This window comes from Podarcis pityusensis (genome assembly GCF_964106645.2).
Source record: "Podarcis pityusensis genome assembly, chromosome: 14".
In the NCBI taxonomy this organism is placed as follows: Eukaryota; Metazoa; Chordata; class Lepidosauria; order Squamata; family Lacertidae; genus Podarcis; species Podarcis pityusensis.
In genome coordinates, this window is record NC_138039.1 from 42,620,666 (window position 1) to 42,638,827 (window position 18,162).

General features: G+C 48.3%; 1 protein-coding gene across 1 annotated transcript in view; it reads left to right on the forward strand.

Moving 5' to 3' along the window:
* Positions 1-2,771: 2,771 nt before the first annotated feature.
* TNFAIP8L3 (TNF alpha induced protein 8 like 3) overlaps positions 2,772-18,162 on the forward strand; it is a 58,551-nt gene continuing 43,160 nt past the window's right edge. Inside the window, exon 1 of the mRNA XM_080980586.1 lies at positions 2,772-3,266. Coding sequence (XP_080836712.1) covers positions 3,215-3,266 — 52 coding nt within the window. The 5' untranslated portion in view covers positions 2,772-3,214. The remainder of the gene's footprint in view (positions 3,267-18,162) is intronic.

Genomic DNA, 18,162 nt, shown 5'->3' on the forward strand with positions numbered 1-18,162 from the left:
AGTGATGGAGAAGCTGGTTGCCAGGCAACTTCAGGGATACCTGGATGAAGCTGATTATCTATCCAGACCCATTTCAGTCTGGCATAAGGCCCCTTTTTGGCACTGAAACGGCCTGATTGCCCTGACTGATGTCCTTTAACAGGACAGGAGTAGGAAGGAGCACACTCGTCTTGGTTCTCCTGGATCTTTGAGCAGCTTCTGAGGTCACCAACTGCGACATCCTTCTGGATCACGGCAGTGAGCGAGGCTGTGTAGAATGGTGGTTCTGCTCCTACCTGACCAAACAACCCCTTTGCCTAGACTATTTTGGGCCTTCCATAGTAACTCAAGTTGGTATAAATTAAGAAGGGAAACTTTTCCCAGCATGGCAGTTGTGTAGTGTGGGGCACAGGGGCACAGGGGTGGTTGCCCCGGGTGCAAAATTATTAGGGGCACAAAATTTCAAAATAAAAAATTAGCATGCCCTCCCCCTCAGTCTGTGCCTCTCTCAAGAGGCAGGGAACGCCTCAAATCCCACCCACCGTGGTCTCACAATTGCACTCTCATGCTTTACTTCCCTCACTTCTTCTATCAGGTGAAAGGCACATATTTTGTTGAGCTGTTTATATTGTGCTTGGGGTGGCAGTTGCTGTGATCTGCATTTAACACTGCATTTAACAAGGTGAAAAGGGAGAAATGGGTGGGGAGGTGATCCAGGAGGTGGGTGGGCTGCAATTGCCACGCCAGTGCTGTCATATGTTACAGGGCACAATACTTGTCTTGCCCCGGGTGCTTGCAACCCATGTTACACCACTGAGGCATGGAAATAAGTATCTCCCATCATCACCAGCTAAGGTCTGCCAATTAAGCTCCTGTTAAAAGTCCCAACACAGGTGGTGGTTTTTTAAAACGTTGGCCACTCTTGTCATGAATCACCTTGAATTGTGAAGTCATTCTGGTTAAAAAGCAGAGAGAGAGAGAGAGAGAGAGAGAGAGAGAGAGAGAATAATTATCATAATCATGAAGTTAAATCAATGGTGTTAATTGTCATTAGCAGCTGTTAACACTTGCTATGGTTCATGTGGAGAGCTTGGTCTGGACCAGAAATCTCCGTGCACCAGCATCAGGACAGCAAATCAAAAGCACTTACGGAACCAGCAAGTCCTAATTATTAGCGTTTGGCTTACAGTATGTTTTCCCCTTTAGCCCCAGCGCAGTCATTAAAGTCTTAACAAATTGAGATCAGCACTTTGCTCCCTGCAAATCATTGAAATGCTATGGTGACTAATATCCTGCTCTGCTCAGTTGCCTTTGGACGTACGGAGCTATGCTTTGAAAAGAAGGAAGAAGAACTATGGTGTCCCTGGCAGTGGCAGGTGACCATCGAGACTGGAAGGCTAAGATGTCAACAGCAGGTGGAGCCAAAGCCAACAACAGGCAGAACCAACGATTCTAATTTGCACGCACACACACACCATTCTCCTCCCTACCAAGTTCTAGGCTGCTCCCTATTCTTGAGTGTGCGGGTGGTACCGTTTTGGCTGCTTAAGCATCCAAACACAAAGCAAAGCATCAGAAAGAGAGGGAAGGAAAAGTGCTCCTACACACAGCACACAGCTGAACTCTGGAACCTGCTCGGCAGGGCCGGCTACCAACCTTGATAGCATTGAAAGAGGATTAGAGAAATTCCTGGAGGAGAGGGCTATCTTCGCTATGCTCAACTTGGAATCAGCAATGCTTCTGATGACCAGTTGCTGGAAACCACAGGAGAAAGTGGTCTTGTGCTCAGACCCCCAGGTGTCCCTATTTTCCAGGGACAGTCCCAGATTTACAGAAGCTGTCCAAGTTTCTGATTTGACCCCGGAATGCTCCGCTTTTCCTTAGGATGTCCCTGTTTTCATCAGAGAAATGTGGGAGGGTATGTATGGAGTTATGCAACCCCCGAGGCAAGGAGTTAAGTAACAACACAACCTTTGGAAGACATCTGAAGGCAGCCTTGTACAGTGGTACCTCGGGTTAAGTACTTAATTCATTCCGGAGGTCCGTTCTTAACCTGAAACAGTTCTTAACCTGAAGCACCACTTTAGTTAATGGGGCCTCCTGCTGCTGCCATGCCGCCGGAGCATGATTTCTGTTCTCATCCTGAAGCAAAGTTCTTAACCCGAGGTAGTATTTCTGGGTTAGTGGAGTCTGTACCCTGAAGCGTCTGTAACCTGAAGCATCTGTAACCTGAAGCATATGTAACCCGAAGCGTATGGAACCCGAGGTACCACTGTATAGGGAAGATTTTTTTAAAGTTTTATTATGTTTTTATATATGTTGGAAGCTGCCCAGAGTGGCTGGGGCAACCTCCCTGTTTTCATTGGAGAAATATTGGAGGGTGCTTGTGCTTGAATTCTGCTTGCAGGTTTTCCAGTGAGGCATCTGCTTGGCCACTGTAGAAAAAGGATGCTGCACTAGATGGGCTTGATCCAGCAAGCTCTTTGACTCCTTACTAGCACCATTGACCCCAGACCACACACCCCACTGGCCTTTGCTCCGCGCTCCCAAGTCCCCTGCACGGCTGATTCTGCTTCTTACTCGCTGGCCTGCTCTTCCTTGCACACCTATGTCCCCTCCATCCATCCACCGGCATCTCTCTTCTCCCCACCCCCCACCGCCCCACAAAGGTTGCCCACGAGGGAGCGCGATCCTCGGGTCCTCCCAATCCTTTGAGTTACGCGCTCGGTATAAGGGAATGCACGAGGAAATAATGTGGAGACGCCCAAAGATAGGAGGAGGGAGTTGCTGGAAAGTGATCCAGCTGGATCTCACATCAAGGGGCAGCGAGGAGAACCAGGGAGAAAATACTGTTCCTGCTTCTTGAGCTCTTCCCCCACCCCCAGCCCCTCTTCCTTCTCGCCTCCCCAGGCTGCCCCTCAAAAAAAAAAACCGAGCCAGCGCCGCCGGCCGGCCCGTCTCTTGGCTCCGCCTGTGCCAGCAGCCCGACGCTTTTCGCTGCTAGGAAAAGGAGGAGGAGGCGGCGGCGGCGGTTTGCTACTGCATGTGGCGGAGCTGACCCGGCACTGGGCTGGGAGGAGGAGGGGGAGGAAGAGGCGGACCGGACCGGACCGCCCTCCTTGTCCCTCCCCCCTTCTCCAAGTAATCTGGGCGCCCGACTTCTCGCAAGCGGCCGAGACGAGGCGTTTGCGCTCTTGGAGACGCGGAACCCGGGCAGCTGCTCCGCCGCGCCACCATGGATTCGGATTCCGGAGAGCTGAGCGAGGGGGAGCTGGTTTCTTCAGCAGGTAAAAAAGAGAGAGAAAGAGGCCGGCACTTTTGCGGGGAATAGGGGGACGCTCTTGCCTAGCCCGGGCTGCTGCCACGAGGGAGGACCAGGGAGGAAAAGGGCAGGCAGTTGATTTGGCGCTGGGGCGCGCGCGTTTCCTTGCCCACTTCCAAGCCACCGCAAACTGGGAAGATCTGGGGAGGGGGTTCGGGTTATTGCTAGAAAGAAGAGGGGCTTGGAAGCGGCACTCGTACCTTTACCCCCCGGCTCTTTTGCACCCTGAATGAATCATATCCATCACCACCGCGTTCAGTTGGACGTGGGCGGGTCTTCTGTGGAAGGTTGCATCTCTTCAGAGTTCCTGCATGGTCTTTGGCGGCTGGGTTGGGAGGAGGGACGTACTCTGTGCATGCTCAGAGAGGCACGGTGTTGTTGTTAGTCGCGTGGTGACAGAGGGTTTTGAAAGGACGGGGTGGAGGCTGTGCTAACAAGAGGATATATTCTGATATGTGAGCAACCCGTTGCCTGCAGAATGAATTTCTGCCGGATATGCAATTAGTTGTCTCTGGTGGAACAGCAGCAATGGGGTTCGCATCGCTGCTGGATCAGGCCAGAGACCCCTCCAGTCTAGCGTCCTGTTCTCACAGTGGCCAACAAGATGCCTGTGGAAAGCCCACAGGCAGGACCTGGTTTCAACAAGCTGTTTCCTCACTTGTGCTCCCCAGCAGCTGGAATCCAGAGGCATTGCGCTTCTTTTTTAAAAAATGTTTTTATTAGCAATTTCAACATAACAGCTTATCAAAACATATCATATTCATTATTTTCCCCTTTTTTCCCCAGCTCCTCTCTCTGATTTCTCAACACATATTATTCTCTGCATGTTATAAAATTATGCAACTCCTACATTATCTATCTGCCATGCTATCAATCAATAAATTTGTGTATGTTTATTCAAAACCTGCCAAGGAGTCCAATTCATTTTGTTGTCTTTTTAAGTAATTTGTAAAAAGTTCCCATTCTTGTTTAAAGTCACAGTTGTCCTTATCTCGTAGTTTGTATGTCAATTTAGCCAGTTCTGCATAATCCATCAATTTCTCTTGCCACTGTTCTTTTGTCGGGGGGGAGGTTTCCTCATTCTTCTTCCATCCTTGTGCTATCAAGACTCTTGCCACTGTTGTTGCATACATAAATAAATTCTTTATTTTCCTTGGCAGGTCTTGTCCTACAATCCCTAACAAAAATGCTTCTGGTTTTTTAACAAATGTCATTTTAAACATTTTCTTCAGTTCATTATATATCGTTTCCCAATTTTTTAAAAACTTCTTTACCTTCCTACCACATATGATAAAAAGTCCCTTCTACAGAGGCATAGCGCTTCTAACAATGGAGGGGGAACATAGCCTTCATGACCGTAGCAGCACCTCCTCTTCCATGACGTGTTTGTTCCCCTTTTAAAGCCATTCAGGTCGGTGACCATCACTGCATGGCAATCTCGTAGAATTGCACAATTGTAGAGTTGGAAGGGACCCTGAAGATCCTCTAGTCCAACCCCTCACAAGGAAGGAATATTATCAGCACCATGCTGTAACCAGCCGAGCTATCCAGGCTGAGCTACCTACTTTGTACCTAATGTGGAACCCTGGATTCAAATCCCGACTGAGTTATGAAGCTTAGTGGGTGAGCTTTGGCTTGTCACAATGTCTCAGCCTGGCCTACTTTGCAGGGCTGTTGTGATGTGGAAAATGTGTGCTGCCCTGGACTGTTTGGAAGGAAGATGGGTGGTAGTGGGGGTTTTTACAAAACAAAACAAAACAAAACACCACAAATATGTTCCCTGGCTGGAAGTTGCTGCTTCGTGTTGTACCTCACAACTTAGGCACAAGCAACAAAGGGAGAAGAAGCCTTAAATGGACTCAGACCATTGTTCCATCTAGCTGAGTATTGTCTTGCGCTGACCGGCATCAGGCAAGGAGGCATCCGAAACATCTGCTCTATCTCTGAGCAGTGTCAGCATTTCTTTGAGTGGTGCCTGGAAGCCCCACTTCCTGTGCCAAAGTTTTTACCTGTGCTTCCTGCCCTGCAGGGATTGGACTAGATGACCCATGGGGTCCCATCCAACTGTACAATTCTATGATTCCAGGTGTGGGGGATGTTGGCGGTTCCTTGGCAGTTTGAAAGAGACTCCCTCCAACCGCCTGCTTTCATGTAACCTGTTCTGAATCTGACCACTTAGGCAGCTGCGGAACCTACAGTCCTTCAGATCTCACTGGACTGCAGCTTCCCTCATACCTGAGCCTTACTGGCTGTGGCTGATGACCTTTGGAGTCCTGTAACACCTGGAGAGCCGCAAATTAGCCTTCCTTGCCCTCAAAACCTCTCCATGCTTCCTCCATGATTTGGGTGCCTTGCAGCCTGACTGAGGTAGTCTTCCCCCACTCCCAGTTGGTCATGTGGATCATCCAGGTGCCAGTGTGGTGTAGTGGTTAGAGGGCTAGACTAGGACCTGGCAGACTAGGGTTCGAATCCCCCCTCTGCCACAAAGCTCAGTCAAATCTGTGTCCAGGGCAGCTGTTTACCAGCTCCATCTGGTATGTAGGCTGAGACCCTATCTGCCTGCGGACTGTCTCACCAGAGTGGTGCATGCTCTGGTTATCTCCTGTTTGGACTACTGCAATGCCCTCTACGTGGGACTACCTTTGAAGGTGACCCGGAAACTACAACTAATCCAGAATGCGGCAGCTAAACTGGTGACTGGGAGTGGCTGCCGAGACCATATAACACCGGTTTTGAAAGACCTACATTGGCTCCCAGTACGTTTCCGAGCACAATTCAAAGTGTTGGTGCTGACCTTTAAAGCCCTAAATGGCCTCGGTCCAGTATACCTGAAGGAGCGTCTCCACCTCCATTGTTCTGCCCGGACACTGAGGTCCAGCTGCGAGGACCTTCTGGTGGTTCCCTCACTGCGAGAAGCCAAGTTACAGGGAACCAGGCAGAGGGCCTTCTCGGTAGTGGTGCCCTCCCTGTGGAACGCCCTCCCACCAGATGTCAAAGAGAACAACAACTTCCAGACTTTTAGAAGACATCTGAAGGCAGCCCTGTTTAGGGAAGCTTTTAATGTTTGATGTATTATAGTATTTTAAATTTTTTTGGAAGCTGCCCAGAGTGGCTGGGGAAGCCCAGCTAGATGGGCAGGGTATAAATAATAAATTATTATTATTATTATTACCTCGCAGGGTTGTTGTGGGGATTAAATGAGGAGGGCAAGATAACTATGTACACCACCTCCAACTCCTTGGAGAAAAAAGGCGGGATAGAAATGTAATAATAAACATGTCAGATTTAGAAAGCTGCCTTTCTAGAGAGTCAGACCATTGGTCCACCTAGCTAGTGCTGCCTGCACTGGCTGGCAGTGGCCCTTCAGGGTTTCAGATGGAGGTCTGTCCCAGGCCCACCTGAAGATGCCAGGAATGGAATCTGAGACCTTATGCATGCAAAGCTGATGTTGCCACTCAGCTATGGCCTTGTGGCAGTGCTAGAAACTCAGATATAGAAGCTAGGTGTCAAATGGCTCCTTAAACCAGGGTTGCAGTCACCAACATGGAATGTCTAGTTGCCATTTTGGGGCCAGGCAGCCCAAAAGCCATATTTTTCAATTCAACTTTTTTTGTTTCTGAAATTCAGTCTGATTGGGCATATAAAATATAATGGGTGGAATTCTACAGAATGTGTTGCCAGTGTGTGAAAACAGTCAGGGTTCCAAGGATTCCCAGGCATGGACCTCCAGATGGTGGAGATGTCAGACGCCGCCATCCCAGCACTCGGGCATCTTCACTTGGTTGCAAGCAGGGGCATTTGGTGAATTTTGAATGCTGAGGACAATAAAGGAATAAAGCAAGGTGTAAGTCAGCCAAGGTGGGGACGCAGGCGGCACTGTGGGTTAAACCACGGAGCCTAGGACTTGCCGATCAGAAGGTCGGCAGTTCGAATCCCCGCGACAGGGTGAGCTCCCGTTGCTCGGTCCCTGCTCCTGCCAACCTAGCAGTTCAAAAACACGTCAAAGTGCAAGTAGATAAATAGGTACCACTCCAGCGGGAAGGTAAACGGCATTTCCGTACGCTGCTCTGGTTCACCAGAAGCAGCTTAGTCATGTTGGCCACATGACCCAGAAGCTGTACGCCAGCTCCCTCGGCCAGTAAAGTGAGATGAGCGCCACAACCCCAGAGTCGTCCACGACTGGACCTAATGGTCAGGGGTCCCTTTACCTTTAAGTCAGCCAAGAGTTTGAAATGAGCAATTCTAGGCCAGACTCTAAAGGAAGGTTGCCTACTGCAAAGGCTGCTCATAGAATCACAGAATTGTAAAGTTGGAAGGGACCAGGCCACTCATCTAGTCCAACCCTCTGAAATTTGGAGATCTTTTGCCCCACGTGGGGCTTGAACCCACAGCCCTGAGATCAAGATTCTCTTGCTGTACAAACTGGGCTATAATGTTGGGGATTTGGCTCATTGGCACTGAAAGAGTGTCTCGCAGTTGGGTGTGATGTGCAAGTGCCCTCAGAGATGTTGTGAAGGTGGCCTGATGAAGATTTGTGTTTAACAAGAGCATAGCTAACTCGGGGCAGTTTTGTCTTTTACAAGGTTTCAACCAGCCTGAGTGTTGGTCCATGAAACTACAGTGGTACCTTGGGTTACGAACTCCACAAACCTGGAAGTAGGTGTCTTGGGTTGCAAGCTTTGCCCTGGGATATGAATGCAATTCCTCTTCCGGGGCTGCGGGAGGCCTAGGTAGGGAACGCGCACCTCGGGTTAAGAACGCTTCGGGTTAAGAACGGACTTCCGGAATTAATTAAGTTCGTAACCCGAGGTACCACTGTATAAGAGACAGCCAGTGCAGATCTTTCGATGCTGGTGTAGAACTGGGTTCCCTGCTAAGCACCCTAGCAGATGCATTTTGCGAAAGCTGCAGCTTCCAAACCAGGTGCCCCGCCACAGCATATTGCAGTAGTCTAATTCTAAGATTACCAATGCACTGACCACCATTTAAAGACCACCATTTAGTCAACCTTTTTATACCTACCGCCCACTAATGCATCTTTATTGATGGTAAAATTTCCTTACCGCCCACCAGTGCTCGATGGAAGGAGGATTCAGCTTGTGCCGTAGAACCCCCTACCGCCCACCTAGAATCCTGAAACTCCCACTAGTGGGCAGTAGGAACCAGGTTGACAACGCCTGATTTAAAGGCTCTCCGTGTGCTTGCCATTTTGTTAGATGTTGACAGCCCAGAATAAAAGACAGGGTTATTGACTGCAGTGGAATCTGGTCCGGAATCTGCAACTAGTGTGGAAGCCAGCGGCCAGGATCCTCAAAGGATCAGGTCACCAGCAACATGTCACTCCTTTTGCTGGGAGAGCCTCACTGGTTGCCGACTTTAATACAAAGTTCTTGTGTTAATTCACAAAGCCCTAAACAATTTAGGCACATTGATTCCTCATGTTCCATCTTCATCACTGAGATCTTCTGGTGGGAGGCTTTTGGTGGTCCCCTATGCCCCTGAGGTTCAGCCATCCTTTACCAGGGTCTGAGCCTTCAGCATGGCAAACCCTGCCCTGTGGAACTCCTTGCCAATAGACGTTCAGCAAGAATAATCCCTATTTACTTTTTAAAAATGTATTGTTCAGACAGGTCTTTGGAATGTTTCTCTTTTTTTTAACCAGTGGGTTTAATCCAGTGCAAGTCCTACTCAAAGTAGACCCATTGAAATTAATGAGCATGACTATCTCGGGTCTATTCATTTCAGTGGCTCTACTCCAAGTCTGGATACTTGTTTTTATTGTTACTAATGTTTTTACCAATGTTGTTATTGTTGTGTTATTGTTATGTTGCACACCAGCTTGTTATAGTTCCTACTAGTGAGGGGTGTTTAACACTGCCCAGGAATTTGTTGAATATTGTGAGTTTTAAAAGGGTAGTACAATTTGTGAGTTTTGACCCATCACGCCAAAATTTGGGCAAAGTCAGCCGAAACCATGTTTTGGTCTCCATGTTGATTCAAAATGGAACTCAGCGCCCAGACATCAACTAAAACAGCCATTCCACCTCGGAACCCGTGTGCTGAGTTTGGCGAGAATATCTTAAGAGGAGGCCGGAACTTTGCGAAAAATGGACAAATTCACACCAGAGTCACATTTGGGTCCACCAACTTGATTCAAAATGGCGCCCACTATCCAAACATTGATAAAATCTGCAGTTCCACCTCAGGAACTCTCATGCTGAGTTTGGCAATGAGAGGCAGCTGAACCTATGCCAAAAAAATGGGCAAAATTGCACCAAAGTGACATTTTGGCCCTCCATCTCGATTCAGTGTTGACACTTTTGGGTTATATGGGCCATTGATTTGAATCGGTGTGCAGTTTCTCATATTGCAGAAAAGAAGTGTTGAAAGTTAACAACAAAACAAAAACCGACTTCTGGGACATTTAGACTCTTTTTCTTCACCTTCAAAAGGTCTCAAAAGACTTAGGATAAAAAGGATGTCTTCACCTTCTTTGCCTCCTCCCTGAGAGTGAGTCTTACTCACCATAGGTGACCAAAGAAGGGACTCTTTACACTTACATATAAATGTTGAGAACTCCCTTGTAGGGTAAAAAACATCTTGCATATGGCACCCTAAGACACTGTCAATTGCAAGGATTCAGATTTAGAAAGGCGGTTTCTTGTTAGCTAAATAAACATTTGCACCAATAAATGGACTCATCTAAACAACAAGAAAAAGAAAGATGCCTTAAATAAATAGGAAATAAAAGCCTGATACTCTTACTCTCTCTCTCTCTCTCTCTCTCTCTCTCTCTCTCTCTTAGGATTGTAGCCTGCTAAGTCCTACTCAGATTATCCCCATTGACATGAATGGGCCCCTGTTAGTTGTGTCCATGAATTTAAACATTGGATGCAATCCTAAGGCTGCAATCCTAACCCTACTTGCCTGGGAGTAAACCCCACTGAATTCAATAGTGGAAATAGTTGAGATTGCATTAATTGTACTCTGGTGTTTCCCTAAGCTAGAATGGGATATAGCTCCCTTTGTTCAGTCTTGTGGTAAACGTCCCCAAGGAAGAACAAATTCCACTGGTGCGAAATCCTTTATCGTGGGTGGTATTCTGACTCTTCCAGCTAATTTGGAACAGATGAAAAGTGGGCATGGGCTTTTTGGTGCGACGACGGAACTCTGTTTCACAGAGAAACTATAAACCAGCTGTTTTCCATGGATGGAAAACAGATAAGGTTGGGGGGGAAGCCAGCCGATGGAGAAATGTGTTTTTCCTCCCAGGTCAGTTCCCTGTGTAGTGAACAAATCAAATGAGTCACTGTTAACACATTGGCAGTGGGATAGAATTTCTCATAAAATCTCCCTGTTGGGTCTGTCATGGTACCTCTGCATGCGTAGCAGGCTTTCTGACATTTCAAAGATGAAAATAGGTACTCGTGACACTACAATTTCCATAGCAAGCATTCAAACACATAGACGTACACACACTGCTATTGTACTTTAGTGTTGGCTCTGTCCCACAATTGGGCCTTCACTCTGCCATTACCGGCTGCCCACTGGCTGCATAACGAAAAGCGAGTGTGTTCTTCCAGTTAAAGATATACTTTATGTGAACCGCCCTGAAACCTTTGGGTATAGGGCAGTATAGAAATAAAATTAATACTATTACTACTACAGTAGTACCTTGGGTTACATACGCTTCAGTTTACATACGCTTCAGGTTACAGACTCCGCTAACCCAGAAATTGTGCTTCAGGTTAATAACTTTGCTTCAGGTTAAGAACTTTGCTTCAGGATAAGAACAGAAATCATGCTCCGGCGGCGCGGCGGCAGCGGGAGGCCCCATTAGCTAAAGTGGTGCTTCAGCTTAAGAACAGTTTCAGGTTAAGAACGGACCTCCAGAACGAATTAAGTACTTAACCTGGAGCGAGTGGTCGCAGACCAGACCCATGCGCCTTTGGAAGAAACTGATTTTCTGGATCCATTTCAGTCAGGGTTTAGGTCCGGTTGTGGCACAGAAACTGCTTTGCTCGCTGTCAGGGAACTGACATCGGAGCTAGAGGCGAAGGGAAGGCTCTCAAATGATGCTGGAGAAGGGCCCAGCAGGGAGAGAGGCAGCTCAGCAGATGGGGAAGCAAATCAGCGCAACACCAGGGATAAAGGGGGGCAGATGGGGGAATCGGCGAGAGGGCTCCAGGACTCTTCACCGGACACCAGCGGGGAGAGCACGGGTCCTCCGCTACCCACGCCCTCCCTGTGCAGAAGGCTTCCGCGCAGGGAGAGTAGGAGGAGACTTGGCGTCAAACAACTTTTATGTTGGAAAAGGTTTAAGAAACGCCCACTGACGGATTCTGCTAGTGACTGAGGCAGCCACGAAGTGAAGGGCTGTCCAGACAGAAAGGTTTAACAAGGCAACATAGCCAGGAGAGGCGGCAACTTACGCACGAGCAACCCATACTCATTACACTCGCCCTGTGTGATGACCTCTGTCGAGAGAGAGACAAGGGAAACATGTCCCTGTTAATTCTCCTCGACCTCTCAGAGGCTTTCAGTACCATCAGCCATGGTGTCCTTCTGAAGCAGCTATCTGAACTAGGGGCGGGTGACACTGCTTTGCAGTGGTTCCAGTCCTACTTGGATGGTGGTTCCCAGAGGGTGTTGCTTGGGGAATGCCTTTCAGCCCCATCAGACCTTCAATGTGGGGCTCCACAGGGCTTGATCCTATCCCCCACGTTGCTTAACATCTACATGAAAGCGATGGGTGGGGTTATCCGAAGATTCAGAGTACGTTGTCAACAGTATGCTGATGACACTCAGCTCTATTTCTTCTTTGCATCTGCAGGTGAGGCAGTGGAAGTGCTGGACCAGTGTCTTGCTTCCGTAATGGACTGGATGAGAGCCAACAGACTGAAACTCAATCCAGATAGAGGCAGTTAGTGGGTGGTTCCCTAGACCAGATGGGTGGGAGGTTGCTTCCATTTGATGGGGCTACAGTTCCTCTGAAGGAGCCAGTTCGTAGCTTGGGGGTCCTCTTGGATCCTTTGCTGTCGCGCGAGACCCAGGTGGCCTCAGTGCCCCGGAGTGCCTTCCATCAGCTTTGGCTGGTGACCTAGCTATGCCCCTATCTGGACAGGAATAGCCTAACTACTGTTGTCTATGCTCTGGTAACCTCAAGGTTAGATTACTGCAATGCGTTATACGTAGGGCTGCCTCTGAAGACGGTTTGGAAACATCAGCTAGTACAGAATTCAGCGGCCAGGTTGCTCGCCAGAGCAAGACGGTTTGAGCATCTTACACCGATCCTGGTCCGACTGCACTGGCTACCAATTAGTTTCCGGGCCCAGTTCAAAGTGCTGGTTTTGACCTATAAGGCCTTAAATGGCTCAGAACCACCATACCTCAAGAACTACCTCTTTCCATGTGAACCTATCCTGGACCCTGAGATCATCCTCTGAGACCCTTCTTCATGTGTCACCTCCTTGAGAGGTCCGGAGGGTGGCAACACAGGAACTGGGCCTTCTCTGCAATGGCTCCCTGTCTGTGGAATACTCTCCCTGGGGAAGTTTACCTGGCGCCTTCATTATACACCTTTAGGCGCCAAGCAAAATTCCTTTTTAACTAGGCCTTTGGTTGATTTGATTGGCATCCTATGCCCTTTTAAAATGGGTTTTTTTTCGGGAGAGGGGGTTATTAGGTTGGTGTTTACATTTTGATTATATATTTTGTGGTTTTATATTTTGCTTTTTTCCCCATGAACCGCCCTGAGACCTCCGGGGATAGGGCAATATATAAATTAAATTAATAATAATAATAATAATAATAATTATTATTATTATTATTATTATTATTATTATTATTATTATTTAACATCATGTCCGGTTTGACCCTTAAGTGTTTATTTAGTCTGGAGCAGCACATGTTGTTGAATCGTTTTACTCTTCCTTCATCGAAATAAAATAAAGTAATGGTTTTGCTAACGGCTTGTTATTCATTTGCCACCACACAGCAGGTTTCTCTGAGAGCAGTTTTTTTACGCTGCTCTCCGCTCGCCCACGTCTTTACTATACTCAGTACAATACGCGGGTTTCTGGGAATGTTTGATTGTTATGCTGTCAGTCACTGCTTGAAGGCAAAAACAGAAAAAAGGGACAAAAAGATCCTTGAGAGCTGGTTTCTGTAGTAATAGCCAGAACCACCGTGGCAGAGTCACTAGGAGGGAGGGGTTCAGGAACACAGGTCTGGAGAGCTAAAGTGGATTCAAGCGTTATGTCATCAAATCTGAGCAATAAAACTTTTTGTGGTTTGGAAAGTGGCATGGAAAATGCACCCAAAATTGTTGGGATGAATGAAATGTTAATGGGAATTCTGTAAGCACTCTTCAAACGAGTTGGGGTGAATGATACTTGTCCAGGGCCGGATTTAGGTTTGATGAGGCCCTCAACCAATGAAGGTAATGGGGCCCTTTATATGTCCAGCTGTCCTTTGTCAACAACAAATTGTCACTGTTTTTTGTGTTGAATATATGCTATATGCGGGACTTGACATCTTTCCGCAGGGCCTGCAAGACAGAGCTGTTCCGCCTGGCCTTTGGTTTGGACTCAGTCTGACCCTTATGTTTCCCTCCCCTTATGGTTTTGATCTATGGGCTACTTTTAAAATGAAGCTGCATTTTAAATTGCATTTTAACCTGTATTTTAAATTGGTTGTTGTTGTTGTTGTTGTTGTTGTTGTTGTTGTTGTTTTACTGTAATTTTAATAGTGCTAGCCGCCCTGAGCCCGGCTCTGGCTAGCGAGGGTGGGGTATAAATAAAATTTATAATTATTATTATTAGTAGGTAATTAATGGACCTAATAGGTATCTAAAGCCATTTGCACATAACACATAGGAGCCCACACAACACAAAACACTCTTGCTGTATGTAGGTTTTATTTATTTTTATTTTATTTGTTTTTTATCTTATATTTTGGAACTGTACATCCAGGATTTTTTCCCTTTAATTTTTTGGGGGCCCCCAAGAGAGTGGGGCCCTAAGCTATAGCTTGTTTAGCTTATACGTAAATCCGGCACTGTGCTTGTCGTCCAACTGCCCTGTAAGCAGGTCAGAAATGAATGCTCAAGGAAGACCGGATATAATCTAACTTCCACATAAACTTTGTGCAAGCAAATCCAGAGGAATGCTCAATATGTAGGAGCCCATAGGCTGAGAGACTGAGAGCAGCATTCCTCTCTCAGATGCTGGAGGCTTTTAGCCTGCGAGGTCAGAGGTGGATTAGCCTAAGAGACTCCCGAGTGACTTGAGGATACAAGACCCGCACGTGCAGGCTTCTCAGGGGCATAGCTCCTTTTGTGCATCTTAAGTCTTCTTTGGTGTCAGGCTGAAGTACAGTGGTACCTCAGGTTACATATGCTTCAGGTTACAGACTCTGCTAACCCAGAAATAGTGCTTCAGGTTAAGAACTTTGCTTCAGGATGAGAACAGAAATTGTGCTCTGGCAGCGCGGCGGCAGCAGGAGGCCCCAATTAGCTAAAGTGGTACCTCAGGTTAAAAACAGTTTCAGGTTAAGCACGGACCTCCGGATCGAATTAAGTACCGTGTTTTTTGCTCTATAAGACTCACTTTTTCCCTCCTAAAAAGTAAGGGGAAATGTGTGTGAGTCTGACGGAGCAAATGCAGGCTGTGCAGCTATCCCAGAAGCCAGAACAGCAAGAGGGATTGCTGCTTTCACTGTGCAGAGTGCTGTTCTGGCTTCTGAGATTCAGAATATTTTTTTTCTTGTTTTCCTCCTCCAAAAACTAGGTGCGTCTTGTGGTCTGGTGTGCCTTACAGAGCGAAAAATACGGTACTTAACCCGAGGTACCACTGTATTCAGCCGTGCCAGATTTCGTAAGGTTTGGGGTGTGGCAAAAATGCCCCCTTCCCCGGAAAATTGCATGCACTCTGTGGAGAAGGTGGAGAAGGGAGGTCCTTTTATCCTACAGTCATACCTTGGTTTTCAAAAAGCTTAGTTCTCGAACATTTTGGCTCCCGAATGCCTGAAACCCGGAAGTGACTGTTCTGGTTTGCGAACTATTTATGGAAGCCGAACTTCCAACGCGGCTTCTGTGGCCTCCAATTGAGTGCAGGAAGCTCCTGCTGCCAATCAGAAGCCGCGCCTTGGTTTCCGAACGTTTTCGGAAGTTGAACGGACTTCCGGAACAGATTCCGTTTGAGAACCAAGGTATGATTGTACTCTCCTAATAGGAGAACTAGGGGCGTACCAACGAAGCTGGATATTGGAAGATTTGGGACAGATAACAGAAAGGACTTCTTCACACATTGCATGGAATTCACTCCCACAAAAACTAGTGATGGCTCCCAACTCGGATGGCTTTAAAAGAGTTTTAGGCAAATTCATGGGGGTTAGTGCTATCAACGGCTACTACCTGTAGTGGCTATGTTGCGCTGTCAGAATGCCTCTGAATACCAGTTGTTGAGAATTCCTGTTGCTTCACGTCATGTTTGTGAGCTTCCAGGAGTCATCAGGTTGGCTACTGTGTGAATAGGATGCTGGACTAGATGGGCTGGATCCAGCGGGGCTTTTCTGACCCATTAATGCCCAGAGTGGGCACATTTTAAGGACCTCTGGTTTTGGGATGGCCTCTAAAAGGACTTTTCTTCTTTTCCTTCAACGAAAAGCCTTGCCACCGCTTTATGATGGCTAAGCCGCATTGCGTTCCTGGCACAGGATGCCCCTGGGAACAGGGCAGTATCCTGACCCAGCATTGTTTTCAAGGGCATCCATTAGGAAAATGTGACTATCCGTATTGTGGCTCTTTAGCAGCATCCAAGGCACAAGCGCGCTCTCTCTCTCTCATTTCTTTTCAACAACAACAAATCGCCCTTTCCCCTAAGCACTCCATGGCAACCAAAACTCCAAAACAAATGGCAGGACAAACCTGGCTGAGCCCACCTGCGATTTGACTCTTCCTTCCCTAGAATTGACTCCCAGCGCTGAAAGTTACTCCTGACCATGACATGCCTTTCTTATGTAAGCGCATGAAAGATGCGGCGCCCGCCTCTCGCTTAATTTCCTCTTCTCTTCCCGTTCCTTCCCAGCCACCCACACTTTTACATCGTGTCTCTCAGACTAGAAGCCATTATCTGAAATTGTGCACGGCCTTGAGTGCTTTGGCAGAAAGGCAGCATGGATTGCAATTTGTTCATTTACAGAGGAGTCCAAAGCAGGGAGATAGATCTGTCAGTGCAAAAATCCACAGCATCCAAGGAGCTACAAGTGCCGCAGAACTTGCACCCAAGTCCAGCAATTCTGCCACACCACACAATCCACACGCACAGCTCCCAGCAGGCCCACCGGCCCCGCCCACCTCAGGGCAGCCAATCAGGGACCCAAGCACACAGCACATGCTCCAGGACGACAGCTGGAACAAATAGGCGTGGTGCCAGCAACACCCAACCACACAGATATTGAAACCCCTCATCCCCATCATGCATCACTCTGTGGCCCGGAGCAAGGAGTGTGAGTTGGCCCACCCTTGGAAGCCGTGATGCCTCTGCAGGGTCATCCACCAAGGCGGCAGCATGTGAAACACAAGTGGTGTAGCGTGGGTTGCTGGAGCCCGGGGCAGACAACCCGCCAATGCCACCTAAACACCCCTGCACCTGAGCCAAGTGGGACCAAGCTGCACTGCCTGCCTGCCTGTGGGCAGGGGGGAGCCTGGCTGGCCGACGTGGCCCTTGGCAGGCAAATCTCCCTGACGCCCAGGGAGAAGAGCATGGGACAGGCTACGCTGGGGTTGCCCCTCACCTGTGTCCCTCTGTCCGCACACTCTCACCTTTTGCCATGGAAGGGTGAGGATACTCATGGAAGCCGGCACCTGCGTGGGGGCACCTGGTTGTGCCCCATCAGAAGTTGTGCCCTGGGCCACAGCCCCCCTGCTCCCCCCCACTATGCCACTACAGAACACCACTACCACAGCAGCAAATGCAAGGGCGGCAGCTAGTCTCCCAGCTAGATGCCTTGGCAGGTACCTTCACCAACTGGAGTCAGTGTGGTGTACTGGTTAAGAGCGGTGGACTCGTAATCTGGTGAACCGGGTTCGCATCTCCGCTCCTCCACATGCAGCTGCTGGGTGACCTTGGGCTAGTCACACTTCTTTGAAGTCTCTCAGCCCCACTCACCTCACAGAGTGTTTGTTGTGGGGGAGGAAGGGAAAGGAGTATGTTAGCTGCTTTGAGACTCCTTCGGGTAGTGATAAAGCGGGATATCAAATCCAAACTCTTCTTCTGATGGAGTGGCTTGGAGACTGTGACCTCAAAAGCTCACCTTGGCTTGTGGAGTTTGCTTGCCTGAGCCTAAGAAAGCTGTTGCCCCATATCAAACCTCTGGAAAGGCACCCACCGCATAAAACTGCATCACTACATACCCGACACTTTCGTGGGAGTGCCAGCTTCAAGGCGGCGTCTGTCTCCTGCCAGAAACACCTGGGCTCCTGTTTCTCCTAGCTCACCTGCGTCACCTGCAATATTCCTTGCCAGCAGCTTTGGGGGGGATGGATGACTTTGTACGGGAGGCTGCATTCCAGCCATGCAAAAGACAGCTTTTTACACACACACCTCCTCATTCTTCTAGGCAACCAAGAGGCATTATTTCTGTCCCAGAACAGTTTGTGGAGCAGGATCAGTGAGGGGTTCTGACCTGGCGGGAATGGGCTGAGGAGAGTGCCAGGGAACAGATAGGGAATCCTGAACCCTCCAACATTTCTCCAATTAAAATAGAGACATGCTCTTTAATAATAATAATTTTATTATTTATACCCCACCCATCTGACTGGGTTGCCCCAGCCACTCTGGGCAGGTTCCAACATATAT